The following is a 25,774-nucleotide window of genomic DNA, read 5'->3' on the forward strand; positions in this document are numbered from 1 at the left end:
TTCCCAGAAGCGTTAGCAGGAAGCTGGATCACAATGGGGGCAGCCAGGACATGAACCAGTGCCCTTATGGATTGCTGGCATCAAAGGTTGAGCTTACCCTGCTGCACCACAATGCCAGCCCTGGGATGTGGGTATCTTTAGTGGAAGGTTAACTATTGCTCCATATGCCTGCACCATTTTTTGTGTATGAAGTAAATTATAAAAAGAAATAACTGGGGCTGGCACTCTGGCGTGGCAGGGAAAGCCGCCGCCTGCAGTGCTGGCATCCCATATGGGCACCAGTTCAAGTCCTGGCTGCCCCACTTCTCATCCAGCTCTCTGCTATGGCCTGGGAAATTAGTAAGATGGCCCAAGTCCTTGGGTCCCTGCACCCGAGGGGGAGACCCGGATAGAAGTTCCTGGCTCCTGGCTTTGGATGAGTGCAGCTCTGGACATGCTAGCCAATTGAGGAGTGAACCAGTAGAGAAAGACCTCTCTCTGCCTCTTCTCTTTCTTTAACTCTGACTCAAATAAATAAGTAATTCTTAAAAGAAAAGAAAAAGAAATGATCTAAGGCAGGTGGTGGAATGTGTAGAAAGAACATAGGTTTTGAAGAGTCTAACTCAAAGTATGTTCCCTTTGGGGTAGAAATTCTCAGATGATCAGTTTCTGTATTTCTAAATTGGGGATCCTACTAGCAGCCCATAGGATTATTGTAAGAACACATAGAGTGTTCTTCACATGTCTGAACTATTATCAATATATGAAATTGAAGTAATACAGGATCATTTGGAAATAAAGGTTGAAATGATCTGTGGTGCTAAAATATGTACAATATATACATATTAAATAAATGAACTCTGGGTCAGCATTGTGGTGTAGCAGGTTAAGTTGCCACCTGCAACGCTGGCATCCCATAATGGAGCACTGGTTTGAGTCCTGGCTACTCTACTTCTGATCCAGCTCCATGCTGATACACCTGGGAAAACAGCAAAAGATGGTCCAAATACTTGGACCACTGCCATCCATGTGGGAGACCCAGATGGAGTTCCAGGTTCTCACTGCAGGCATTTGGGGAGTGAACCAGTGAGTCGAAAATTAATCTCTTGTGGCCAGTGTTGTGGCATAGCAAGTAAAGCTGCCGCTTGCAATCCCTGCATTCCGTATGGGTGCTGGTTCCAATCCTGGCAGCTCCGCTTCTATCCAGCTCCCTGCTAATGTGCCTGGGAAAGCTACAGCAGAAAGCCGAAGTGCTTGGGTGCCTGAACCCACATGGGAGATATTGAAAAAGCTAGTTGGGGTCCACTGCTGTGGCGCAGTGGGTTAAAGCCCTGGCCTGAAGCACCAGCATCCCATATAGGCGCCGCTTCTAGTCCCGGCTGCTCCTTTTCCAATCCAGTTCTCTGCTATGGCCTTGGAAAGCAGTAGAAGATGGCCTAAGTCCTTGGGCCCCTGCACTCACGCGGGAGACCCAGAAGACGCTCCTGGCTCCTGGCTTCGGATCGGTGCAGCTCTGGCCATTAGCGGCCATCTGGGGAGTGAACCATTGGATGGAAGACCTCTCTCTATCTCTACCTCTCTCTGTAACTCTGTCTTTTCAAATAAATAAATCTGAAAAAGAAAAGAAAAGAAAAAGAAAAAGCTGGTTACTCCTGGCTTCAGCTTTGCCCAGCACTAGCTGTTGGCAGCTATTTGGGGAGTGAACCAGCAGTTGTAAGATCTCACTCTCTGTCTTTCCCTCTCTATCTAACTCTGCTTTTCAAATAAATAAATAAATCTTTTTTTTTTAATTTCTCTCTTCCTTTCTTTCTCTTTCCCTCTCTCCCTCTCTCCCACTCCTCATCTCGTCTCCTCTCAGTCTGCCTTTCAAATAAATAAGGTAATGGATAGAACAAAAAAAATTTAGTTTGAGAAAAAAGAAAGCAAGTCCCTCAAGGTTAGTCTCAAATCTTTAGAAGATTGTCACATAAAACAGCAGGTGACATAGTTCATAAGAGTACCAAGAGGCAAACTGGACCCATTAGTTTAAGTTTCAGGGAGAAACATGCTTAAAGCCTCGGTCTACAGTGCTGGCACTCCATATGGCACTGGTTCTAGTCCTGGATGCTCTACTTCCGATCCAGCCCCCTGCCATGACCTGGAAAAGCAGCAGAAGATGACCCAAGTGCTTGGGTCCCTGCACCCATGTGGGAGACCTGGAAGAAGCTCCTGGCTCCTGGGTTTGGATCGGCCCAGCTCTGGCGTTGGCGGCTATTTGGGGAGTGAACTAGCAGATGGAAGACCTCTCTCTCTGCCTCTGCCTCTGCTTCTCTGTAACTCTGCCTTCAAATAAATAAATAAGTCTTTAAAAAAAAAATTGTCTGCAGTGGCTGGGCTGGGCCAGGGTAAAGCCAGGAGTGAGAAACTTAGTCCTGATCTCCGACATGGGTGGCTAGAACCTGTTTACTTGAGTCATTACTGCTGTCTCCCAGGGTTCACATTAACCAGAAGCTGGTGTCAGGAGCCAGAACTAGATAGCAAACGCAAGTACTCCCTTATTGGCTAGGCTAAGCGCCTGGCCCAGAGTATGGACTTTGACGCTAGGCACACCAGAGTTTCAATCACAGCTTTATCACCTACTAGCTCTCTATGATATGAAGCAAGTTATTGAATCTCTCTGAGCTAATATTCCTCTTTTAAGAATGGGCCTAATGCCTGGTTTGCCAGACTAATATGAGGCCTACATGAAGAACATGCAAAAGATGAATAGTAGATGCTCAACAAAACTGTCTCATGACTTGAAAGTTTTTGACTTAATCAGGGCATCTGTGCTTCTAGGTAAAAGGAAAAATACAGCAGTCTGTCATTGTAGATGAAAAAAGTCACATTAGTTTGTTTAAACACAAAAAATTTATTTTAAACTGAGAAGTTACATGCTAAATGTGGGAAAGACCTAAACATTAAGAATCTGCTTTTTGCTAGAAGTTATTTGTGTGGTGTGGTGACTACAGTTAATAATGTATACTTGAAAATTTCTAAGAGAGTAGAGTCTAAATATTCCCACCACACAAAAAAGCGTGCTCAGCGAAAATGTCATTAGTTTGATCTAATTATTTCTTAGTGCACACGTATGAAAACATGTACACGGGGGCCGGCGTCGCGGCTCACTAGGCTAATCCTCCGCCTTGCAGCGCTGGCACACCGGGTTCTAGTCCCGGTTGGGGCATCAGATTCTGTCCCGGTTGCCCCTCTTCCAGGCCAGCTCTCTGCTGTGGCCAGGGAGTGCAGTGGAGGATGGCTCAAGTGCTTGGGCCCTGCACCCCATGGGAGACCAGGATAAGTAACTGGCTCCTGCCATTGGATCAGTGCAGTGCGCCGGCCGGGACGGCCATTGGAGGGTGAACCAACGGTAAAGGAAGACCTTTCTCTCTCTGTCTCTCTCTCTCACTATCCACTCTGCCTGTCAAAAAAAAAAAAAAAAAAAAAAAAAGTACACGGGTAATATATACAGTTTTATCAACTATAAGTCAGTAAAATTGAGGAAAATAAAATTCTAATATGTTTTCCATCAAAACAAGGAAGAAGAAATTCTATCTGAAATTAAGTACAGAAAGTAATTTAAAATATTCAATAAAACTGCCTTGTCCTACCACTAGGTGGCAGAAGTGATAATTCAGAGTACCGATGTTTATTTCATCAAAATTTAGGTGACTTTTAAAATTGAAATAAAATGGATGTTTCTCAATTATTTATATTGATATTACCTTTCTATTGTTATAGGATTAAGCATAAATATTACCTATTGACTAACTTTGCTCTCCTTTTTCAGTGCTAATGAAGGCACAGGACATTTTAAGGTATTTTACTTTTATTTTCATTCATTTCACAAGAGGACTAGTACAGAATTTGAGTCAGATTAGCAGTCAATGGCAAGTGTCTTCAATTACATATATAAGTAAAAGTTACTAAATTATAAAGTACATTTGATATTCTCTTATAATAGGCTTATAAGGGAAAGTTATTAAGCAGGGATTTGTTATTAACTCGGAACAAAGGAAAAATAAGTGGATCATTTTTAAAACTATAAAGCCAAGTGCTGTATTAATTGGGTGATAAAATATGTTTCAAAACTTTTTTTTGCATAGTGGCATTTAGAGTTAAATATGAGCTGAAATTTTCATTTCAATCATTTCCTGAGGCTTTAGAGGTAAGAATGAGTTCCTGTGTAGCAGACTTAAGTTCAGAGTTGTCTTAAGGGCTCTGAAGTAATGTGTGCCACTGTATACAGTGCTGCTGCTACAGAAGTCATTCAGGAAAAAGCAAACTTTTTTAAAGGGGTAAGTTGGGCTGTTTAATTACTTGTGATTATAAATATAAAAGGAACAGGTGACTTTGATCGAAGTCACAGTCTATACAGATTAGCCATCCCTAATCTGAAAATTCAAAATCCAGTATGCTCCAAAATCTGAAGCTCTTTGAGACTGGTAAACTAATTCAGAAATCTGAATTACTTCACCCAAGCATTTTGGGTAAAGAATAATTAAAGTACAGGAATAAGTAGGTATTTTTTTGGCTGAAGTGTCTTAGAGCTATGTTTCAGAGATTGGTGTGATAAAAGGAAGGCAGTGTTCAGTAGCGATAATTTTTGGAAATGGTGAACCTCTTCTTATTTGTAAAATAGCAAACTAATGGTGATTAACTTCATAGCATTCTGGTGGGAAAATGGTCAAAAAGTATTTTTGTTTCATTTACTTGAAAGATGGGGGTAGATATGGAGAGGTTGGTTCTTTCATCTGCTGGTTTACTTCCCAAATGCTTGCAGCAGTCAGGGCCGGGCCAGGTCGAAGCCAATAGCCTGGAACTATGAGTCTCCCACTTGGGAAGCAGGGACCCAAGCTCTTGGGCCATCATCTGATGCCTCCCAGAACACATTAACAGGAAGTTAGACGGACATAGAACACTTGGAACTCAAACTGGCACTCCGATATGGGGGTGTCTTGAACGAAGGCTTAACCTGCTGTGCCACAACACCTGTCCCAGCAAATGATTTTATATGGTGCAAGCACAAGGATTACAACTCCAGGTGTTTTCTGAAGACATATGTCATACTAGGCAGAAAAGTCAAGAGACTTTAAAAGCCTCAAGAAGAAACAACTAGGAAATACCTTGGAGTATTAGCTTGCTGCTTCCATGGTAGCATATGTGCACCAAGAGTATTTATGTAGTTCTCATCCAAATACTCTAAAAACACATGGTGACAATGCCACCTTTGAAGGCTCTTGCCAAAACAAGCATGAAGATGATGATGCTTCCAGATATATTACGGATTTACAGAAAATACAGGAGGCAAAACAACATGTTAATGACATTGTAGGACTATGGAAAAGCCAAATCTAGATATTGGAAAACTATACAGCAAGCAATTCTGTTTTTCTAGCAAGTAAAGGGGAAAGAGGTTCCTGTAGATTGAACCCCTTGATTAAAGGCACTAACTAATTACAATGTATGAAACTTATTTAGATTTGATTGACAAATAAACTATAAGAGCTTTTTTTTTTTGAGATCATATCTCCAAATTAGAAGCAACGCAAAAAGCTATTAAGCCAAATAGTATATCCCCATAATGGAATATTATTTGACAGTAGAAAGGAATGAAATACTGCTAACAAGGATACTTCAGAAGGTTTATGGGATTAAAAGAGTTTATTTTGGTGTAAATTTTATTCATTATGCATATAAAATGTGTATTATGAAAAATATGCATGGATCTCAAAATACTTTGAAAAAAATTTTGAAGGTCTCTTGTACTTGGCAGCAACTTGGAGATGAATCTTAAAAGCAGTATGCTACATGAAAGGAGCCAGTCATAAAAGGCCATCCATGTGTCATGTGATTCCATTAAAGATTTATTTATTTATTTGAAAGTCAGAGGTACACAGAGGAGAGGCAGAGAGAGAGAAACGTCTCCCATCTGATGGTTCACTCCCCAGGTGGCCGCAATGGCCGGCCGGAGTTGCACTGATCCAAAGCCGGGAGCCAGGAGCTTCTTCCGGGTCTCCCACGTGGGTGCAGGGGCCCGAGGACTTGGGCCATCTTCCACTGCACAAGAGGAGCAGCCGGGACTCAAACTGGCATCGATATGGGATACTGGCGCTTCAGGCCAGGGCGTCAACCCACTGTGGCCCGGAGAAGTCTTTTTTTTTTTTTTTTTTTTTTTTTTTACAGAGTGGACAGTGAGAGAGACAGAGAGAAAGGTCTTCCTTTTTACCGTTGGTTCACCCTCCAATGGCCACTACGGCCAGCGCGCTGCACTGATCCGATGGCAGGAGCCAGGTACTTATCCTGGTCTCCCATGGGGTGCAGGGCCCAAGCACTTGGGCCATCCTCCACTGCACTCCCAGGCCACAGCAGAGAGCTGGCCTGGAAGAGGGGCAACTGGAACAGAATCCAACGCCCCGACCGGGACTAGAACCCGGTGTGCCGGTGCCACAAGGCGGAGGATTAGCCTAAAGATTTATTTATTTGGGGGCCAGCGCTGTGGTATGGCAGTGTAAAGCCCCGCCTGTGGTGCCGGCATCCCATATAGGTGCCAGTTCAAATCTTGGCTGGTGCACTTCTCATTCAGCTCTCTGCTATGGTCTGGAAAAGCAGCAGAAGAGGGCCAAGATCCTTGGGCCCTTGCTCCCATGTAGGAGACCCAGAAGAAGCTCCTGGCTTCCAGTTGGCACAGCTCTGTTCATTGTGGCCATTTGGGAGTGAACAAGCAGATGAAAGATCTCTCTCTCTCTTTCTCTCTGTAACTCTGCCTTTCAAATAAATACACCTTAAAAAAAAAAAAAAAAAAGATGTATTCATTTGAAAAGCAGAGTAGCAGAAAAAGATTTTCTATCTGTTGGTTCACTCCCCAAATGGCTTTGATGGTTAGGCTGGGCCAGGCAGATGCCAGGAACCAGGAACTCCATCTGAATCTCAAAGTGGATGGCAGGGTTTGAAAGATTTGGACCATCTTTTGCTGCCTTCTCAGGCACGTTAACACAGAGCTGGACCAGAAGTGGGGCAGCTACTGCTCTAATATATCACAGGTGGAGGCTTAACCTGCTGTGCCACAATGCTGGTCCCCACATGGAAGGAGCAGGAAGTAGGCAAATGGTTGTCATGGGCTCATGGGAGAAGCAAAATAGAGAGACTTAATTGATCTGAGTTTTTTGGGGGGTTGATAGAACTATTCTGAAACTAGATACTGAATCATAGCTCAATAACATATTCCCTCTCCCAATGGCTGTATCAGCCAGGGGCATCATCCAGGTCTCCCTGGTGGGTGCAGGGACCCAAAGAGTTGGGTCATCTTTTTGCTGCTTTCCCAGGTATATTAGCAGGTAACTGGATTGGAAGTAGAGCAGCAAAGACACGAGCTAGTGCCCATATGGGATGTTGGCCCCAGATTAGGATCTTAATTTATGTCCTTCCTTGGTTATATCTCTTATAAAATTGTTTTATTTTTACTCTCTCAGTAATGACAGCCTTAAAAAATGGTAGATACTTTGTTTTTTTTGACAGGCAGAGTTAGACAGTGAGAGAGAAAGAGACAGAAAGGTCTTCCTTCCGTTGGTTCACCCCCAAAATGGCCACTACGGCCGGCACTGTGCCCATCCAAAGTTAGAAGCCAGGTGCCTCCTCCCGGTCTCCAATGCGGGTGCAGGGCCCAAGCACCTGGGCCATCCTCCACTGCACTCCCGGGCCACAGCAGAGAGCTCGACTGGAAGAGGAGCAACCGGGACAGAATCCGGTGCCCCAACCGGGACTAGAACCCGGTGTGCCAGCGCCGCAGGTGGAGGATTAGCCTAGTGAGCTGTGGTGCCAGCCGGTAGACACTTTCTATTGGGTAAAAATAATTGAGACAGATTGACTATTTACTAGATATTTTCTCGTGTCAAAGAGATACTATCCTGTGTTTTTTTTTTTAAGAAAAAAGGTTGAAAATATATACTGAGGGGCTGGCATTATGGCGTAGCAGGTAAAGCCGTTGCCTGTAGTGCCAGTATCCCATGCAGGCACCGGTTCGAGTCCCAGCTTTTCCACTTCTGATTTGGCTCTCTGCTGTGGCCTGGGAGGGCACTGGAAGATGGCCCAAGTCCTTGGGCCCCTGCACCCGCCTGGGAGATTGAAAGAAGCTCCTGGCTCCCAGGTTTGGATTGGTGCAGCTTCAGCCATTTAGGCCATTTGGGGAGTGAACCAGCGAATGGAGGACCCCCCCACCTTTCCCTCTGCCTCTGCCTCTCTATGGCTCTGCCTTTCAAAAAAATAAGCAGGAAATAGTTGGGATGAGAAATAGGTTAGTAGATCTGAAATAAGATGGGCCTGAGTTGTTAAAGCTCAAGGAAGGCTGGTGCTGTGGCTCACTTGGCTAATCCTCTGCCTGCAGCGCTGGCACCCCGGGTTCTAGTCCTGACTGGGGCACTGGATTCTGTCCCGGTTACTCCTCTTCCAGTCGAGCTCTCTGCTGTGGCCCGGGAGTGCAGTGGAGGATGGCCCAGGTGCTTGGGCCCTGCACCTGCATGGGAGACCAGGAGGAAGCACCTGGCTTCTGTCTTTGGATCAGTGCAGCGCGCTGGCCGTAGCGGCCATTTTGGGGGTGAACCAACGGAAGGAAGACCTTTCTCTCTCTCTCTCTCACTCTCACTCTCTCACTGTCTAAACTCTGCCTGTTTAAAAAAAAAAAAAAAAAAGCTCAAGGATAAGTACATGAGTCCCTCGGTGTCTGGGGTGGAGAATAGTTACAGGACTCCTCTTTCCTACATGGGAATACCAAAATCTGCAGAACTAAATTCTTAAATGAAATGACAGAGTACTTGTATATAACTTATGTACCTCCTCCCATATACTTTAAATCATCGCTGGGTTATTTACAATACATAATACAGTGTAAATGTGAAGCAGGCATTTAGTGCAGTGCTTGGGACCTCTGTATTCCACATCAGAGTTCCTGGTAATGTACACTCTGGGAGGCAACAGGTACTGCTCAAGTAGTTGGGTCCCTGCCACCCACATGAGAGATCTGGATTGAGATCCTGGCCTTTCACTTTGGCCTGGCCCAGTCCTGGGTATTGTGGCCATTTGGGGAATGAACCAACAGATGGAAGATATCTCTGTTTTGCTTTGTCCCTGTGCCTTTCAAGTAAATAAAATAAGTACTTTTTTTTTTTTTTAAGTCTAATGCAGGGGCTGGCATTGTGGCATAATAGGTTAAGCTGCCACATACAATGCCAGCATCCCATATGGGCTCCAGTTCAAGTCCAGGCTGCTCCACTTCCTATTGAACTCCAAGCTAATGCACCTGGGGAAGCAGCAGAAGATAACCAAAGTGCTTAGTTAGGCCCCTGCACCCACATGGGAGATACTGGGTGAAGCTCCAGGCTCCTGACTTTGGCCTGGCCATTGTAGCCAGTAGACAGAAGATCTCTCTCTGTCTCTCCTTCTCCCTCTCCCTTTCTCTCTAACTTTGCCTTCAAATAAATAAATAAATCTTTAAAATAAAGTACTAATCAAATGCTATGTAAGTAGTTGCTATAATGTATTTTTTAGGAAATAATGACAAGGAGAGTCTGTATGTATTTATATGCAATTTTCCAACCTTTATTGCTTGTGATACCAGTGGATAAGAAGGGCTGAGTGTATATGGAGTTCTTTATGTTATTCTCATAGTGGTTTTTTTTTTTTTTTTTTTTTTTTTAAGATTTATTTATTTGAAAGTCAGAGTTACATGCAGAGAGAAGGAGAGGCAGAGAGAGAGAGGTCTTCCATCTCCTGGTTCACTCTCCAATTGGCCGCAACGGCTGGAGCTGCGCTGATCCATTCACTGAGCCACAGCATGGCCCTGCCTGGACATCTCTTGCCCCAGACACAGCATCAGTCATTTCTCCAATGAGTCCCAGTTCTTTCTACTGGTCACTGGTGTTTTAAAACCACTGTCTTTTTTTTTTTTTTTTTTTTTTTATAGGCAGAATTAGACAGTGTGAGAGAGACAGAGAGAAAGGTCTTCCTCTCCGTTGGTTCACCCCACAAAATAGTCACTACGGTCTGTGTGCCGCGCCGATACGAAGCCAGGAGCCAGGCACTTCCTCCTGGTCTCCCATGCTGGTGCAGCTCCCAAGCATTTGGGCCATCCTCCACTGCTTCCCGGGCCACAGCAGAGAGCTGGACTGGAAGAGGAGCAATTGGGACAGAATCCGGCGCCTCAGTCGGGACTAGAACCCGGGGTGCCGGCTCCACAGGCAGAGGATTAGCCAAGTGAGCTGTGGTGTTGGCCTTAAAACCACTGTCTTTAAAGTGTAATTTCCATACTTAAAATGGATAAATTTTACTCAGTTTTATTTTTGATAAGATGCTAAAAGAAACCTATAAACCTTTCTACTAAAAAAAAAAAAAGTTGTTGACTTATATTTCAGAGAAAGGAAGCTAAGTAGACAGAGAGGTCTTCCATCTGCTGGCTCACTCTCCAGATGGCCGCAATGACCGGAGCTGCGCCGATCCAGAGCCAGGAGCTTCTTCCGGGTCTCCCACATGGGTGCTGGAGCCCAAGGACTTGGGCCATCTTCTACTGCTTTCCCAGACCATAGCAGAGAGCTGGATCGGAAGAGGAGCAGCCGGGACTCAAACTGGCACCCCTATGGGATGCCGGCATTTCAGGCCAGGGCTTTAACCCGCTGCGCCACAGCACCGAACCCAAATTCTTTTATCTTATTTATTTTAAAGATTTATTTACTTATTTGAAAGAGTTACACAGAGAAGAAGAGGCAGAGAGAGCGAGGTCTTCGATTCGTTGTTACACTCTGTAGATGGCCGCAATGGCCAGAGCTGCATTGATTCAAAGCCAGGAGCCAGGAGCTTCTGAGTCTTCCTCGTGGGTGCAGGGACCAAAGGCCTTGGGCCATCTTCCACTGCCTTCCCAGGCCATAGCAGAGAGCTGGATTGGAAGTGGAGCAGGAAGTGGAGCAGCTGGGTCTGGAACCGGCGCCCATATGGGATGCCGGCACCGCAGGCAGTGGCTATACCCACTATGCCATAGCAGTGGCCCCTCTTTTATCTTCTTTAATGTAAATTTACTTTCCAGAGTCCACTAAATCACTTTGATATAAAATTTGCTTTAAGGCTTACACATTTATATATATACATACACACATACAATCTGAAAATGGTTTTGTCTATTTATTTTTTAGCCACTGGAAAAGAAGTTTGTGCGAGTTTCAGGAGAAGCAACTATTGGGCATGTAGAAAAATTTCTCAGAAGAAAAATGGGTCTTGATCCAGCTTGCCAGGTACAGTACATGTATGTAAACAGACAGATTACCTTTGCTGTTCTTGCATTTGTCAGTTAGTCAAATACAACAAGCAATGTGAAGACCCTTAGAAAGTGAAATATCTAACATAGACCTTATTTGTGTTTTAAGAATTTGAAAAGATTCCTTATTCTAGCTGTAATATTTTGCTGTAGGATGGAAACCTCACCTTCAGTGTTGAACATTGAAGTATAAATATGCTCACAGTTCTGGTTATGTGGATCCAGTGAAAATGCATATTTATATAGCTTTGCTTTTTTTATTAAAAGGAGATTTTGTTACTCTCCACCACATGGAGCATTTCACAGAATTTGTACATCTAAAATACTCTATTTGCTGTTGGCTAAATTAATAGATATGTTAAAACAATAACTGAAACTTTGTTGTTTTTTCATACCATTATCTGCTAATACTAAACTATATGTTAAACCCAATTAAATATGGCTTCTGTTACTGAGCTTGACATAGTCTGGCCATATCTCATGCCAGCTGAAAACTAGAAATAACTCGTTAAGTTACCTTATACCCATGGCATACTTGAAGTTACTGAAAGGTTTTTGTTAGAAACAGATGGTTGTGGGGCTGGCACTGTGGCCTGGCCAGTAAAGCCACTGCCTGAAGTACTGGCATCCCATATGGGCACCAGTTCGAGTCCCAGCTGCTCCACTTCCAATCCAGCTCTCTGCTATGGCCTGGGAAAGCAGTACAAGATGGCTCAAGTGCTTGGGACCCTGCACCCGTGTGGGAGACCTGGAAGAAGCTCCTGGCTCCTACCTTCTGATCAGTGCAACTCTGGCCATTGCAACCAATTGGGGAGTGAACCAGCAGATGGAAACCTCTCTCTCTGCCTCTCCTCTCTCTGTGCAACTCTGACTTTCAAATAAATAAAATAAATCTTTTTTTTTTTTTTAAAAAAAAAGGTTGTTAGGGACTCCTGGGTGAAGAATTTTGATTCCATAACATCTCTTTTTTTTTTTTTAAGATTTATTTTGGGCCGGCGCCGTGGCTCAATAGGCTAATCCTCCACCTTGTGGCGCCGGCACACCGGGTTCTAGTCCCGGTCGGGGCGCCGGATTCTGTCCCGGTTGCCCCTCTTCCAGGCCAGCTCTCTGCTATGGCCAGGGAGTGCAGTGGAGGATGGCCCAGGTGCTTGGGCCCTGCACCCCATGGGAGACCAGGAAAAGCACCTGGATCCTGGCTCCTGCCATCGGATCAGCGCGGTGCGCCGGCTGCAGCGTCGGCCATTGGAGGGTGAACCAACGGCAAAAGGAAGACCTTTCTCTCTCTGTCTCTCTCTCTCACTGTCCACTCTGCCTGTCAAAAAAAAAAAAAAAAAAAAAAGATTTATTTCATTCTGTTTATTTGAAAGAGTGACAGGGAGAGAGGTCTTCCATCCACTGGTTCACTCCCAAAATGGTCGCAACAGCTGGAGCTGAGCCAATCCAAAAACGAGGTAGGAGCTTATTCCTGGTCTCCCACTTAGGTGCAGGACCCCAAGGACTTGGGCCAACCTCCACTGCTTTCTCAGGCACATTAGCAGGGAGCTGGATGAAAAGTCCAGCAGCCAAGACTCAAACTGGCACCCATATGGGATGCTGGTGCTGCAGGCTGGGACTTTAACCCTCTGTGCCCCAGCGTTGGCCCCAGCGTTCTCTTATTTTTAAAACAGAAGCCAGAAGACTTACCTTTTGTGTCTAGAATAACTAGGAAGTGATATCCAGGGTTCGGACCCCTCTTTGGGTTATAGAATACTTCCTCTTGGCTAGATTTTTTTTTTTACTTTTATTTAATGAATATAAATTTCCAAAGTACGATTTATGGATTACAATGGCTTCCTCCACATACCGTCCCTCCCACCCACTACCCTCCCCTTTCCCACTCCCTCTCCCCTTCCATTCACATCAAGATTCATTTTCGATTATCTTAATATACAGAAGATCAGCTTAGTATACATTAAGTAAGGATTTCAACAGTTTGCTCCCACACAGTTGGCTAGATTTTTTTTAAGGACTTATTTTTATTTATTTGAAAGAGCTACAGAGAGAGATAGACACAGAGAGAGGGAGAGAGAGAGGGAGGTCTTCTAACCGCTGGTTTACTCCCCAAATTGCTGCAGTGGCCAGAGCTGAGCTGATCTGAAGCCAGGAGCTTCTTCTGGGTCTCCCATGTGGTTGCAAAGGGCCAGGGACTTGGGCCACCCTCCAGTGCTTTCCCAGCTGGGAGCTGGGTTGGAAGTGGAGCAGCCAGGACTTGAACTGGCATCCATATGGAATGCCAGCACTGCAGGCCAGGGCTTTAACCCAGTGCACCACAGCACCAGCCCCTTGGCTAGATTTTTATCTAAGCACAATTCCCACTTGTAAATGTGGTATTTGGTGATTGAAGGTATTTGGTCATCAAAGTTCTTTTTCATTTTAGGGATTCTTTTTCTCCTAATTTATGTTCTTTTAATTAACAATAATTATATATGTATATATATTCATTGTGTATGACATGTTTTAAAATATGTGTATGTTGTAGAATGGCTAAAATGAGGTAGTTAGCTTAACGTTACCTCATGTGCTTACTTTTTGTGCTGGGAACACTTAAAAAATTTCTACCTTAGCAATTTTTTTTTTTTTAATTTTTTTGATTTTTTTTTTTGACAGGCAGAGTGGACAGAGAGAGAGACAGAGAGAAAGGTCTTCCTTTGCCGTTGGTTCACCCTTCAATGGCCGCCCCAGCCGGCGTGCTGCGGCCGGTACACCGCGCTGATCCGATGGCAGGAGCCAGGAGCCAGGTGCTTCTCCTGGTCTCCCATGGGGTGCAGGGCCCAAGCACTTGGGCCATCCTCCATTGCACTTCCCTGGCCACAGCAGAGAGCTGGCCTGGAAGAGGGGCAACCGGGACAGAATCCGGCACCCCAACCGGGACTAGAACCCGGTGTGCCGGCGCCGCTAGGCGGAGGATTAGCCTAGTGAGCCGCGGCGCCGGCCCTACCTTAGCAATTTTAAAGAATACAGTACTCATTGTTTTTAACAAGTTACTGTGTTGTACAGTAGATCTCTTGTGAGTTGATTTTATTGTAGAAAAATATGGTTTTTTTTACTTCATGGTGTAGCAGGTGTCTAGTATTTTGAAGTATAATGATAGAAATTTTGTTTTGACTTTTTTAATTATCAGCGCTCATAGCTCTCTAAATATTCCTTTCCTACTCAGCTGTAAAACTAGTGACATCCATGAATTACTATTTCACAAAAATGTTGAAGTAATAGAACAGAGAATTTTTAAATTTGCAGACCTCTTAATTTACGACTAAGATTTTTTATACTTTCTAATTCCAGAGACAGTATATAATTGAGTTATTCCTATGAACCAAATATTGAATAAATTATCCAGTAATCAGAATAAAAGTCTTGTTGTCCCTCAGTCACTTAAGCCTGTCTTTAAACCAGCTAGTCCCAGGTAGGAAAAATGTGTTTTTTTCACAGATCTCTGACCTTCATATATGGTTATTTACTAGCACTTGTAAACAATTATCAGGGGTTTGTTAAGTGATAAACTACCTCAAATTTATTTATGACAGATCAGAATTGGAAGACAGTTCTGAAAGTTTTAAATACAGGTCATGTGGTTTGTAGTTTGCTTTTTAGAGATGTATTTATTGGGGCCTGGCGCTGTGGCACAGTAGGTTAAGCCTCTGCCTGCACCAAATGGGTGCAGGTTCGAGTTCCTGCTGCTCTACTTCAGATCTAGCTCTGCTAATGGCCACGGAAGGCAGTGGCAGATGGCCTAAGTGCTTGCACCCACATGGGAGACCGTGAAGAGGCTCCTGGCTCCTGCCTGAACCTGCAGATGGATGGCCTCTCTCTGCCTCTCCATCTCTCTCTCTGTAACTCTCCTCTCAATCTTTTTAAGGGAAAAAAAAAAAAAAGATATATTTATTTATTTGAAAGGTAGCATTGGGGAGAGGAAGAGACAGAGATCTTCCTTTTGCTGCCCACTTTTCCCTTCGCTGTCCACTCTCCAAATGGCCACAACAGCCAGAGCTGTGCAAGGCCAAAGCCATGAGCTGGGAACTCCATTTGGGGCTCCCACTTGGGTTTAAGGGCCCAAGGACCTGGGCCATCTTCTGTTGCCTTCCCAGGTGCATTCTCAGGGAGCTGGACTGGAAGCGGAGCAGCCAGGACTCAAACTGGCCTGATAACAGGTTGCTGTTGTTGAAGGTGGCAGCTTAACCCACTGCACCACACATGGACCCCAGGTTGTGTGTTTTTAAGAGAGATTTACGGGCTGGCGCCGTGGCTCAATAGGCTAATCCTCCGCCTTGTGGCGCCGGCACACCGGGTTTTAGCCCCAGTTGGGGCGCCGGATTCCGTCCCGGTTGCCCCTCTTCCAGGCCAGCTCTCTGCTGTGGCCCGGGAGTGCAGTGGAGGATGGCCCAGGTGCTTGGGCCCTGCACCCCATGGGAGACCAGGAAAAGCACCTGGATCCTGGCTCCTGCCATCGGATCAGCGCGGTGCGCCGGCTGCAGCGTCGGCCATTGGAGGGTGAACCAACGGCAAAAGGAAGACCTTTCTCTCTCTGTCTCTCTCTCTCACTGTCCACTCTGCCTGTCAAAAAAAAAAAAAAAAAAAAGATTTATTTCATTCTGTTTATTTGAAAGAGTGACAGGGAGAGAGGTCTTCCATCCACTGGTTCACTCCCAAAATGGTCGCAACAGCTGGAGCTGAGCCAATCCAAAAACGAGGTAGGAGCTTATTCCTGGTCTCCCACTTAGGTGCAGGACCCCAAGGACTTGGGCCAACCTCCACTGCTTTCTCAGGCACATTAGCAGGGAGCTGGATGAAAAGTCCAGCAGCCAAGACTCAAACTGGCACCCATATGGGATGCTGGTGCTGCAGGCTGGGACTTTAACCCTCTGTGCCCCAGCGTTGGCCCCAGCGTTCTCTTATTTTTAAAACAGAAGCCAGAAGACTTACCTTTTGTGTCTAGAATAACTAGGAAGTGATATCCAGGGTTCGGACCCCTCTTTGGGTTATAGAATACTTCCTCTTGGCTAGATTTTTTTTTTTACTTTTATTTAATGAATATAAATTTCCAAAGTACGATTTATGGATTACAATGGCTTCCTCCACATACCGTCCCTCCCACCCACTACCCTCCCCTTTCCCACTCCCTCTCCCCTTCCATTCACATCAAGATTCATTTTCGATTATCTTAATATACAGAAGATCAGCTTAGTATACATTAAGTAAGGATTTCAACAGTTTGCTCCCACACAGTTGGCTAGATTTTTTTTAAGGACTTATTTTTATTTATTTGAAAGAGCTACAGAGAGAGATAGACACAGAGAGAGGGAGAGAGAGAGGGAGGTCTTCTAACCGCTGGTTTACTCCCCAAATTGCTGCAGTGGCCAGAGCTGAGCTGATCTGAAGCCAGGAGCTTCTTCTGGGTCTCCCATGTGGTTGCAAAGGGCCAGGGACTTGGGCCACCCTCCAGTGCTTTCCCAGCTGGGAGCTGGGTTGGAAGTGGAGCAGCCAGGACTTGAACTGGCATCCATATGGAATGCCAGCACTGCAGGCCAGGGCTTTAACCCAGTGCACCACAGCACCAGCCCCTTGGCTAGATTTTTATCTAAGCACAATTCCCACTTGTAAATGTGGTATTTGGTGATTGAAGGTATTTGGTCATCAAAGTTCTTTTTCATTTTAGGGATTCTTTTTCTCCTAATTTATGTTCTTTTAATTAACAATAATTATATATGTATATATATTCATTGTGTATGACATGTTTTAAAATATGTGTATGTTGTAGAATGGCTAAAATGAGGTAGTTAGCTTAACGTTACCTCATGTGCTTACTTTTTGTGCTGGGAACACTTAAAAAATTTCTACCTTAGCAATTTTTTTTTTTTTAATTTTTTTGATTTTTTTTTTGACAGGCAGAGTGGACAGAGAGAGAGACAGAGAGAAAGGTCTTCCTTTGCCGTTGGTTCACCCTTCAATGGCCGCCCCAGCCGGCGTGCTGCGGCCGGTACACCGCGCTGATCCGATGGCAGGAGCCAGGAGCCAGGTGCTTCTCCTGGTCTCCCATGGGGTGCAGGGCCCAAGCACTTGGGCCATTCTCCATTGCACTTCCCTGGCCACAGCAGAGAGCTGGCCTGGAAGAGGGGCAACCGGGACAGAATCCGGCACCCCAACCGGGACTAGAACCCGGTGTGCCGGCGCCGCTAGGCGGAGGATTAGCCTAGTGAGCCGCGGCGCCGGCCCTACCTTAGCAATTTTAAAGAATACAGTACTCATTGTTTTTAACAAGTTACTGTGTTGTACAGTAGATCTCTTGTGAGTTGATTTTATTGTAGAAAAATATGGTTTTTTTTACTTCATGGTGTAGCAGGTGTCTAGTATTTTGAAGTATAATGATAGAAATTTTGTTTTGACTTTTTTAATTATCAGCGCTCATAGCTCTCTAAATATTCCTTTCCTACTCAGCTGTAAAACTAGTGACATCCATGAATTACTATTTCACAAAAATGTTGAAGTAATAGAACAGAGAATTTTTAAATTTGCAGACCTCTTAATTTACGACTAAGATTTTTTATACTTTCTAATTCCAGAGACAGTATATAATTGAGTTATTCCTATGAACCAAATATTGAATAAATTATCCAGTAATCAGAATAAAAGTCTTGTTGTCCCTCAGTCACTTAAGCCTGTCTTTAAACCAGCTAGTCCCAGGTAGGAAAAATGTGTTTTTTTCACAGATCTCTGACCTTCATATATGGTTATTTACTAGCACTTGTAAACAATTATCAGGGGTTTGTTAAGTGATAAACTACCTCAAATTTATTTATGACAGATCAGAATTGGAAGACAGTTCTGAAAGTTTTAAATACAGGTCATGTGGTTTGTAGTTTGCTTTTTAGAGATGTATTTATTGGGGCCTGGCGCTGTGGCACAGTAGGTTAAGCCTCTGCCTGCACCAAATGGGTGCAGGTTCGAGTTCCTGCTGCTCTACTTCAGATCTAGCTCTGCTAATGGCCACGGAAGGCAGTGGCAGATGGCCTAAGTGCTTGCACCCACATGGGAGACCGTGAAGAGGCTCCTGGCTCCTGCCTGAACCTGCAGATGGATGGCCTCTCTCTGCCTCTCCATCTCTCTCTCTGTAACTCTCCTCTCAATCTTTTTAAGGGAAAAAAAAAAAAAAAGATATATTTATTTATTTGAAAGGTAGCATTGGGGAGAGGAAGAGACAGAGATCTTCCTTTTGCTGCCCACTTTTCCCTTCGCTGTCCACTCTCCAAATGGCCACAACAGCCAGAGCTGTGCAAGGCCAAAGCCATGAGCTGGGAACTCCATTTGGGGCTCCCACTTGGGTTTAAGGGCCCAAGGACCTGGGCCATCTTCTGTTGCCTTCCCAGGTGCATTCTCAGGGAGCTGGACTGGAAGCGGAGCAGCCAGGACTCAAACTGGCCTGATAACAGGTTGCTGTTGTTGAAGGTGGCAGCTTAACCCACTGCACCACACATGGACCCCAGGTTGTGTGTTTTTAAGAGAGATTTACGGGCTGGCGCCGTGGCTCAATAGGCTAATCCTCCGCCTTGTGGCGCCGGCACACCGGGTTTTAGCCCCAGTTGGGGCGCCGGATTCCGTCCCGGTTGCCCCTCTTCCAGGCCAGCTCTCTGCTGTGGCCCGGGAGTGCAGTGGAGGATGGCCCAGGTGCTTGGGCCCTGCACCCCATGGGAGACCAGAGAAGCACCTGGTTTCTGCCTTCGGATAGGCGCGGTGCGCCGGCCGCAGCGGCTGTTGGAGAGTGAACCAACGGCAAAGGAAGACCTCTCTCTCTGTCTCTCTCTCTCACTGTCCACTCTGCCTCTCTGCCTGTCAAAAAAAAAAAAAAAAAGAGAGAGAGATTTACGTTGATTTAAAATTCAGAGATCATAAATACCCAAATAGATTTCTTTTACAGAGACTCCTGTGTCTTTGGATTACCAGGTTTGTTTTAGTGTTATTTTTAGCTGATTGGTCATTTTTCCTATATTAGGTTTTATAGTTAGCCCTGTTATTTTCCTTTGTGTATCATGTTATTCAGATCTTATTTTGCTTTTATAAAATGAAACTTCGAAAATTATATTGATCACTAAACATACTTTACATAAAAGATAATAATTTTATTTATTTATTATTTTCTTGTTAATTCTACCATACTAATTCTATATTTAAAAGCCTGTATATATAGGGTTTTTTTGAAAGGCAGTTACAGAGAGGCAGAGGCAGAGAGAAGTCTTCCATCTGCTGGTTCACTCCCCAGATGGCCGCAATGGCTGGAGCTGAGCTGATCTGAAGCCAGGAGCCAGGAGCTTCTTCCAGGTCTCCCACACGGGTGCAGGGGCCCAAGGACTTGGGCCATCTTCTACTGCTTTCCCAGGCCATAGCAGAGAGCTGCATCAGAAGTAGAGCAGCTGGGACTCGAACTGGCGCCCATATGGGATGCTGGCACTGCAGGCAGCAGCTTTACTTGCTGTGCCACAGCACTGGCCCCAAGATAGGCTCTTTAGCCTTGTGATTAAGTTGCATGTGTCCTGATCGGAGTGCCTGGGTTCAATGCTAGGTTGTGGTTCCCAACTCCAACTTCTCACCAAAGCAGACAATGGAAGGCAGTGATGATAGTTCAAATATTGGGATCCTGCAACTCACATGGCAGACCTGCATTGATTTCCCAGCTCCTAGCTGTAAACCCTATGCTGCCCCTAGCAGTGTGTATTAGCAGGAAACTAGGATCAGGAGCAGAACCAGGACTTGAACCCAGGCTTTCTGTCCAGAAAAAAATGTGGTTATCCTAGCTGGTGTCTTTTTTTTTTTTTTTTTTTTTTTTTTTTAAGATTTCTTTATTTGTTTGAGAGAGAGAGAGAGAGAGATCGTCCATCCACTGGTTCATTCTGCAGATGGCTGCAACAGCCGGGGCTGGGCCTGGCTGAAGTCAGGAGCTTTTTCCAGGTCTCCCATGTGACTGGCTGTGGCCCAAGCACTCCAGCCATCTGCTTTTCCCAGGTCATAAGGGGGAGCTAGATAGGAAGTGGAGCAGCTGAGAATTGAATGGGTGCCCGTATGGGATGCTGGGTCACAGGCGTTGGCTTTTCCTGCTACACCACAACTCTAGCCCCTTAACTAGTTTCTTAACCACCAGGCCAAGCACCCACCCCAAAATTGTCTTTTTTTTTTTTTTTTTTTCTTTTGACAGGCAGAGTGGACAGTGGGAGAGAGAGAGACAGAGAGAAAGGTCTTCCTTTTTACCGTTGGTTCACCCTCCAATGGCCGGCGTGCTGTGGCCGGCGTACCACGCTGATCCGAAGCCAGGAGCCAGGTGCTTCTCCTGGTCTCCCATGCGGGTGCAGGGCCCAAGGACTTGGGCCATCCTCCACTGCCTTCCCGGGCCACAGCAGAGAGCTGGCCTGGAAGAGGGGCAACCGGGGCTAGAACCTGGGGTGCCGGCGCCGCAGGTGGAGGATTAGCCTATTGAGCCGCAACGCCGGCCCCAAAATTGTCTTTTAAATCATTTTGTCATGGAATTTTTTTAACAGATTTAGGGAAATTATTTTGAATATCATTTGTACTGTGCTGTTATCTACCAATTTCTGACAATCTCTATATTTTACTTTATTTCCTTTTTTTTTTAAGGTTTATTTATTTATTTGAAAGGCAGAGAGCAGAGGTAGAGAGAGGGATGGAGGAAGGAGAGGGGGGTCTTCCATCTGCTGGTTTGCACACCAGCTGCCTGCAGCCGCCGGAGCTGCGCTGATCTGAGCCACAAGCTTCTTCAGGGTCTCCCGTGCAGGTGCAGGGGCCCAAGGACTGGGCCTTCCTCTAATGCCCTCCCATGCCACAGCAGAGAGCCGGATTGGAAGTGGAGCAGCCAGGACTTGAACTGGCACCCACATGGGATGCCGGCACTGTAGGCAGTGACCTCACCTGCTATGCCGCAGCACTGGTCCCTGCCTTGTTTCCTTTTGTGGAAGTTTTTGAAACCTTTCTTGAAAAATAGTCTAAAAGTGAAGTAGCAAAATAGAATCTGGAAACAGTTAGGTTGATCCCCCCCATCTCTTCAGATGGTATTTTGAAGCAGGAGGAGAGCCATGTCATATCCTCTTATTTGCCCACAGGTAGATATCATCTGTGGCGATCACCTGCTGGAACGGTATCAGACCCTAAGGGAAATCCGACGTGCAATAGGTGATGCAGCAATGCAGGTAGGGCCCAGACATTATCACGTCTCTGCCTAACACACAATGTACTTCATGAAAAAAAAAGTTTTGTGTTGCCAATAAAGTTTTCATAAATTTCCCACAATTTTTTAAAAAGTATCTGGACTGTAAATAATAATTACAACTAATATATATTAAATGCTTATTGTGCATAGGTATTCTGAGTGGCTTATTTGGAGTAGCTCATGTATTTCTCTGAATTATACTGTGGGGTAGGTATTCTTTCATCCTCCTCTTTAAAGATTAGGGGACTGAGATACAGAAAGGACATGTAACTTCCTGCATTGAGTTAGAGGTGAGCCAGGGCTCAGTTCCTAGGCAGTTTGATTCTAGAGGCCTTGTTCTTTTTACTCTGTCCAGTACTCCAGTAGAGGTTTGAAGGATAATAGGCCAGTACAATCATACATTGTTTAATCACAGATACTATCTGAGAAATGCAGTGTCAGGTTACTTCATCATTGTGTGATCTTCATTGAGTATACTTACACAAACCTGGATGGTTTAGCCTACTGCACAACTAGGATATGTAATAATCTTAGGAAACCGCCATCGTATATGCAGTGCATCTTAATGTAGTACTACCTGATTATATATCCAGAGGAATGCTTCTTTGTCTTTTGAGAAGCAGTGAGACAGAGAGTTCTCATCCATTGGTTCACTCCCCAAATGCTTGCACTGGCCTGAGGGCCAAAGCTGGGAGTCAGGAACTCCACTTGGGTCTCTCATGTGCATGACAGGAACCCAGTCACTTGGGCAATCACTGCTGCCTCTTATGGTCTGCACTGTCAGAAAGCTGGAATCAGGAGTACAGCCAGGAGTTGAACCCAGGCACTCCAGTGTGATGGCAGGCATGCCTTAAGTGCCTTAACCAGTAGACCAAATGCCTGCCCCAGAGGGACACTTATTTAAGGAAAAGTTGTAGATACTCAATAGGCTTTACAGGTTCACATACCATTTCTTGCTCAGTAATTAAGAAGATAAGATAGCTATTTTGATGCTTTATTTGACTTGCTATATGAGTAGGAATGAAATGTAAAAATCTCCCAGTCAGGATAATAAAAAGCAAGATAGAACCTACAGTTTTAATGAAGAGAAAAGTAGGATATTTAGACCAGTGTTGTGGTACAGTGGGTTAAGCCACCACCTTCCACGCCAGCATCTCACGAGAGGACCAGTTTGAGTCCCAGCTGCTGTACTTTGACTCTAGCTCCCTGGGAAAGCGGAGGAAGATGGTCCAAGTAGTTGTGTCCCTGCCACCCACGTAGGAGAACTGGGTCCTTCCAGACTGCTGTCTTTAGCCTGGCCCAGCCTGGCCATTGCAGCCATTTGAGGAGTGATTCAGCAGATGGAAGATAGTTTTTTCTGTATTTCAGTTTCTGTCTAACTCTGCCTTTCAAACGAAATAAATGAATCTTTAAAAACAAATGTATCCCTGAGCCTGGGGTGCTAATTGTTTTACAAACTGTATGCATCTGAGGAGCTTATAAATAATAACAAAGATTTGATGATTTTTTTTTTTTTTTTTTTTTTTTTTTTTGTCAGACAGAGTTAGTGAGAGAGAGAGGAGAGAGAGACAGAGAAAGGTCTTCCTTTTTCCGTTGGTTCACCCCCCCAAGTGGCCACTACAGTCGGCGCATTGCGGCTGGCACGCTGTGCCAATCCGAATCCAGGAGCCAGGAGCTTCCTCCTGGTCAATTTGATGAATTCTTAACCTAAGCAAATTGATATGTTTTTAACTGATATAATGAAATGCATGGATTTTGGTTGTACCTCCAGAATTAATGCTAATAGCCTCTTCCTGGCTATTCCCAAAAATGCACAGAGCAGTCAAAACTAGTTGCTTGATATATTCCTAGCTGAGGTTGAACAAGGCAACTCTGCCTTGTTTGAGCTCTCAACCTTTCATGATGTATTTAGTGCCTTGCTTTGCACATTTTTGTATTTTGCTGTTGAAATTGCCCCCAGTAGAGTGTTGAAGTCTATTACAAGAAGGCTGTGATATTCCTTGGAAAGTTTGCATTAGATAAGCTTCATTCAGGCAGGAGTAATGGTGCTGTTGGCTATGATCAGTATTAATTAATCAACAGTACACGTTAAATGTTTTTCAACAGAGTACACATAAAACAAATTTGTTTATTGATCAGTTAATGAAAATGACCAGAGGCCTTTTAGGAACCTATTCCTGTATCTCCTCTAGGAGCAGAAGTTTAGTATTCATTAATTCAGTGTCACAGTACTTTTATAGGATAAAACTACCTTGAAGAATAAGAATCTATATACTGTTTGAGTGCACTTTATAAAGTTCATAAATAGGCAATACTAATCTATGAACTTAAATGTGAGAAACAGTAGTTAATGTTTTGAGGAGCATCTTGACTGCACACAGGCATGAGGGAGTCTTTTAGGTGCCAGAAATACTCTGTGTCTTGATCTGGGTTATGATTATACGTGTTGTACACATGTAGAAGTTCACCCCGTTTGTAAAAAGAAAAAAAGAACTCAATATTTCCTTTTCATACAGATCAGACCTGTGAGCTTTACTTTTTTTTTTTTTTTTTTTAATTGGAAAGTTTATTGTTGGGTTGGGGGAAGCCCGATGGGCCAGGGGGAGAGAGTAAGAGAGAGAGAGATCAGGAGAGATGGAGCTTGTGTGCGGGAAGCAGGTCCTGTTATACCTTTGGCGGGGGTGGGGGGGGCGTGCAGGGAAGTAGGAGCAGCGGATCCCATTAGGGTGGGGATGGAGCTGACACTTGTGGTTTGGCCATCAGGCTTAGGACTGAAGCTTACTGTGCAAGGTGGCGATGGGCCAGAGCCTAAGATGGCGTCAGGGGCATAGATGGCACCACAGATTAGACGGCACCATTTTACTAACATTCCCCCCTTTTGTTTTTTATATAAAGTAAGTGTTGTATGGGATTACATCAGCCTCAAAAGTCCAAGAGGGATGGAGGGACAATGATTTCTTTAGAGCTACTTCCTGCTGACATGTTGTGGTGTCTCAAGCTGCTGTTCTCTAGTTGGGAGCTGATTACATCCCTGTAGCAGCATTTGGTTGACCACCTAGTTTGTGAAGGCTTTGGTTCATTCTGTTATCACCTCCTGTAAGCACTTAAAACTGACATGGTAGTATAAAAGACAGGCTGAGAATAGCAACTAGTGATCCTAATAGTGGCATTAACCAAGTAATGGGAGGATTTCATAGAGAAGAGGAAATGGGGTGGGGGGTATCTCTGGACTCTAGTGAAGACTGATGGATGTGGTTTTGCCTGGCCTGATTGGTTAACATAATAACACAGTTAAGACTCCTCTGCCTGTAGTACCATGCCTGTTAGTGAGGTGGTGTGGCTTTGGAGACCTCAGATGGCAGCAGCTGAGGTCCTGATGGACCTAGTGACCTCCTCTTGTAACTATCGGAGTTGTTTTGGACTCGGTTGGTCGAGATAACGTGACGCAAAGCTGTACCTGAGATCACTACTGAGGAGAGAGAGGCTGCGAAGCTAATCCCAGTCAAGACTGGGAGAAAGGCTATTCATCTCCCGTGGGTAGAGGGGTTTGTCTGTAGAAAAATTCTGAATAATCATACAATGTTAAGTGTGGGGGAGGGAGAACCATCAATACACACCGGTCTGGAATGGAGCCATTGATATAAGATTGGAGGCTATGATTACAAAGGAATGAGGCCCAGGTGGGCTAGACAGGATCTAGAATGAAGGAGAGTCATCATTAGAGGACCTAAGAAAGCTGCTGTCTAAACCGCAACTAAGTTTTCCAGTTGAGAGGCCAACAGAAACTGACAGAAGGGCTTTAAGGCCTATTATATCTCTTCATATGGGGTACATCATAAGGGAGATGTAAACTTCTGTCTTAATTGCTGTGCTAAATTCTTGCCCGTAGCATGTGAACGTTAGGGGAATGAACTATATCCAAGCTACAGGAGATAATTGAAAGTAAGACTGTGAATAAAGACATCTAAATAGAAATAAAAATGTTTATATATTCAAAATTAAAGTATGTAGCAGATTTTTAGATGTAAAGCTGAATTATAAGTAGTCTCATTCGCATAAAAATTTTATACATGCAATGAAATAATTTTGAGATCTTGAAACAGCTTGTAAGCTATCATATCTTTGCATATTAATGTATTTTGAAAAATGATACTTTTCATTTCAGAAACATAAGTATATAAAAAGTTAAATTATGAAAAATGGAATTTGTATGTATGTGATAATTTTAACAG

The 25,774-nt window shown here is 44.6% G+C and overlaps 1 protein-coding gene across 3 annotated transcripts in view; it reads left to right on the plus strand.

The window, feature by feature from the left end:
- PCGF6 (polycomb group ring finger 6) overlaps window positions 1–25,774 on the plus strand; it is a 48,373-nt gene that overhangs the window by 12,593 nt on the left and 10,006 nt on the right. For 2 of the 3 annotated variants that reach the window (XM_051823548.2, XM_008270439.4), the window contains exons 7-9: window positions 3,788–3,815; window positions 11,175–11,273; window positions 21,436–21,522. In XM_051823548.2, the coding sequence (XP_051679508.1) occupies window positions 3,788–3,815; window positions 11,175–11,273; window positions 21,436–21,522 (214 nt within the window). The remainder of the gene's footprint in view (window positions 1–3,787; window positions 3,816–11,174; window positions 11,274–21,435; window positions 21,523–25,774) is intronic. The other variant, XM_051823550.2, reaches the window with a different exon arrangement.

The sequence above is a fragment of the Oryctolagus cuniculus genome, chromosome 15 (assembly GCF_964237555.1).
Source record: "Oryctolagus cuniculus chromosome 15, mOryCun1.1, whole genome shotgun sequence".
NCBI classification, from domain to species: domain Eukaryota; kingdom Metazoa; phylum Chordata; class Mammalia; order Lagomorpha; family Leporidae; genus Oryctolagus; species Oryctolagus cuniculus.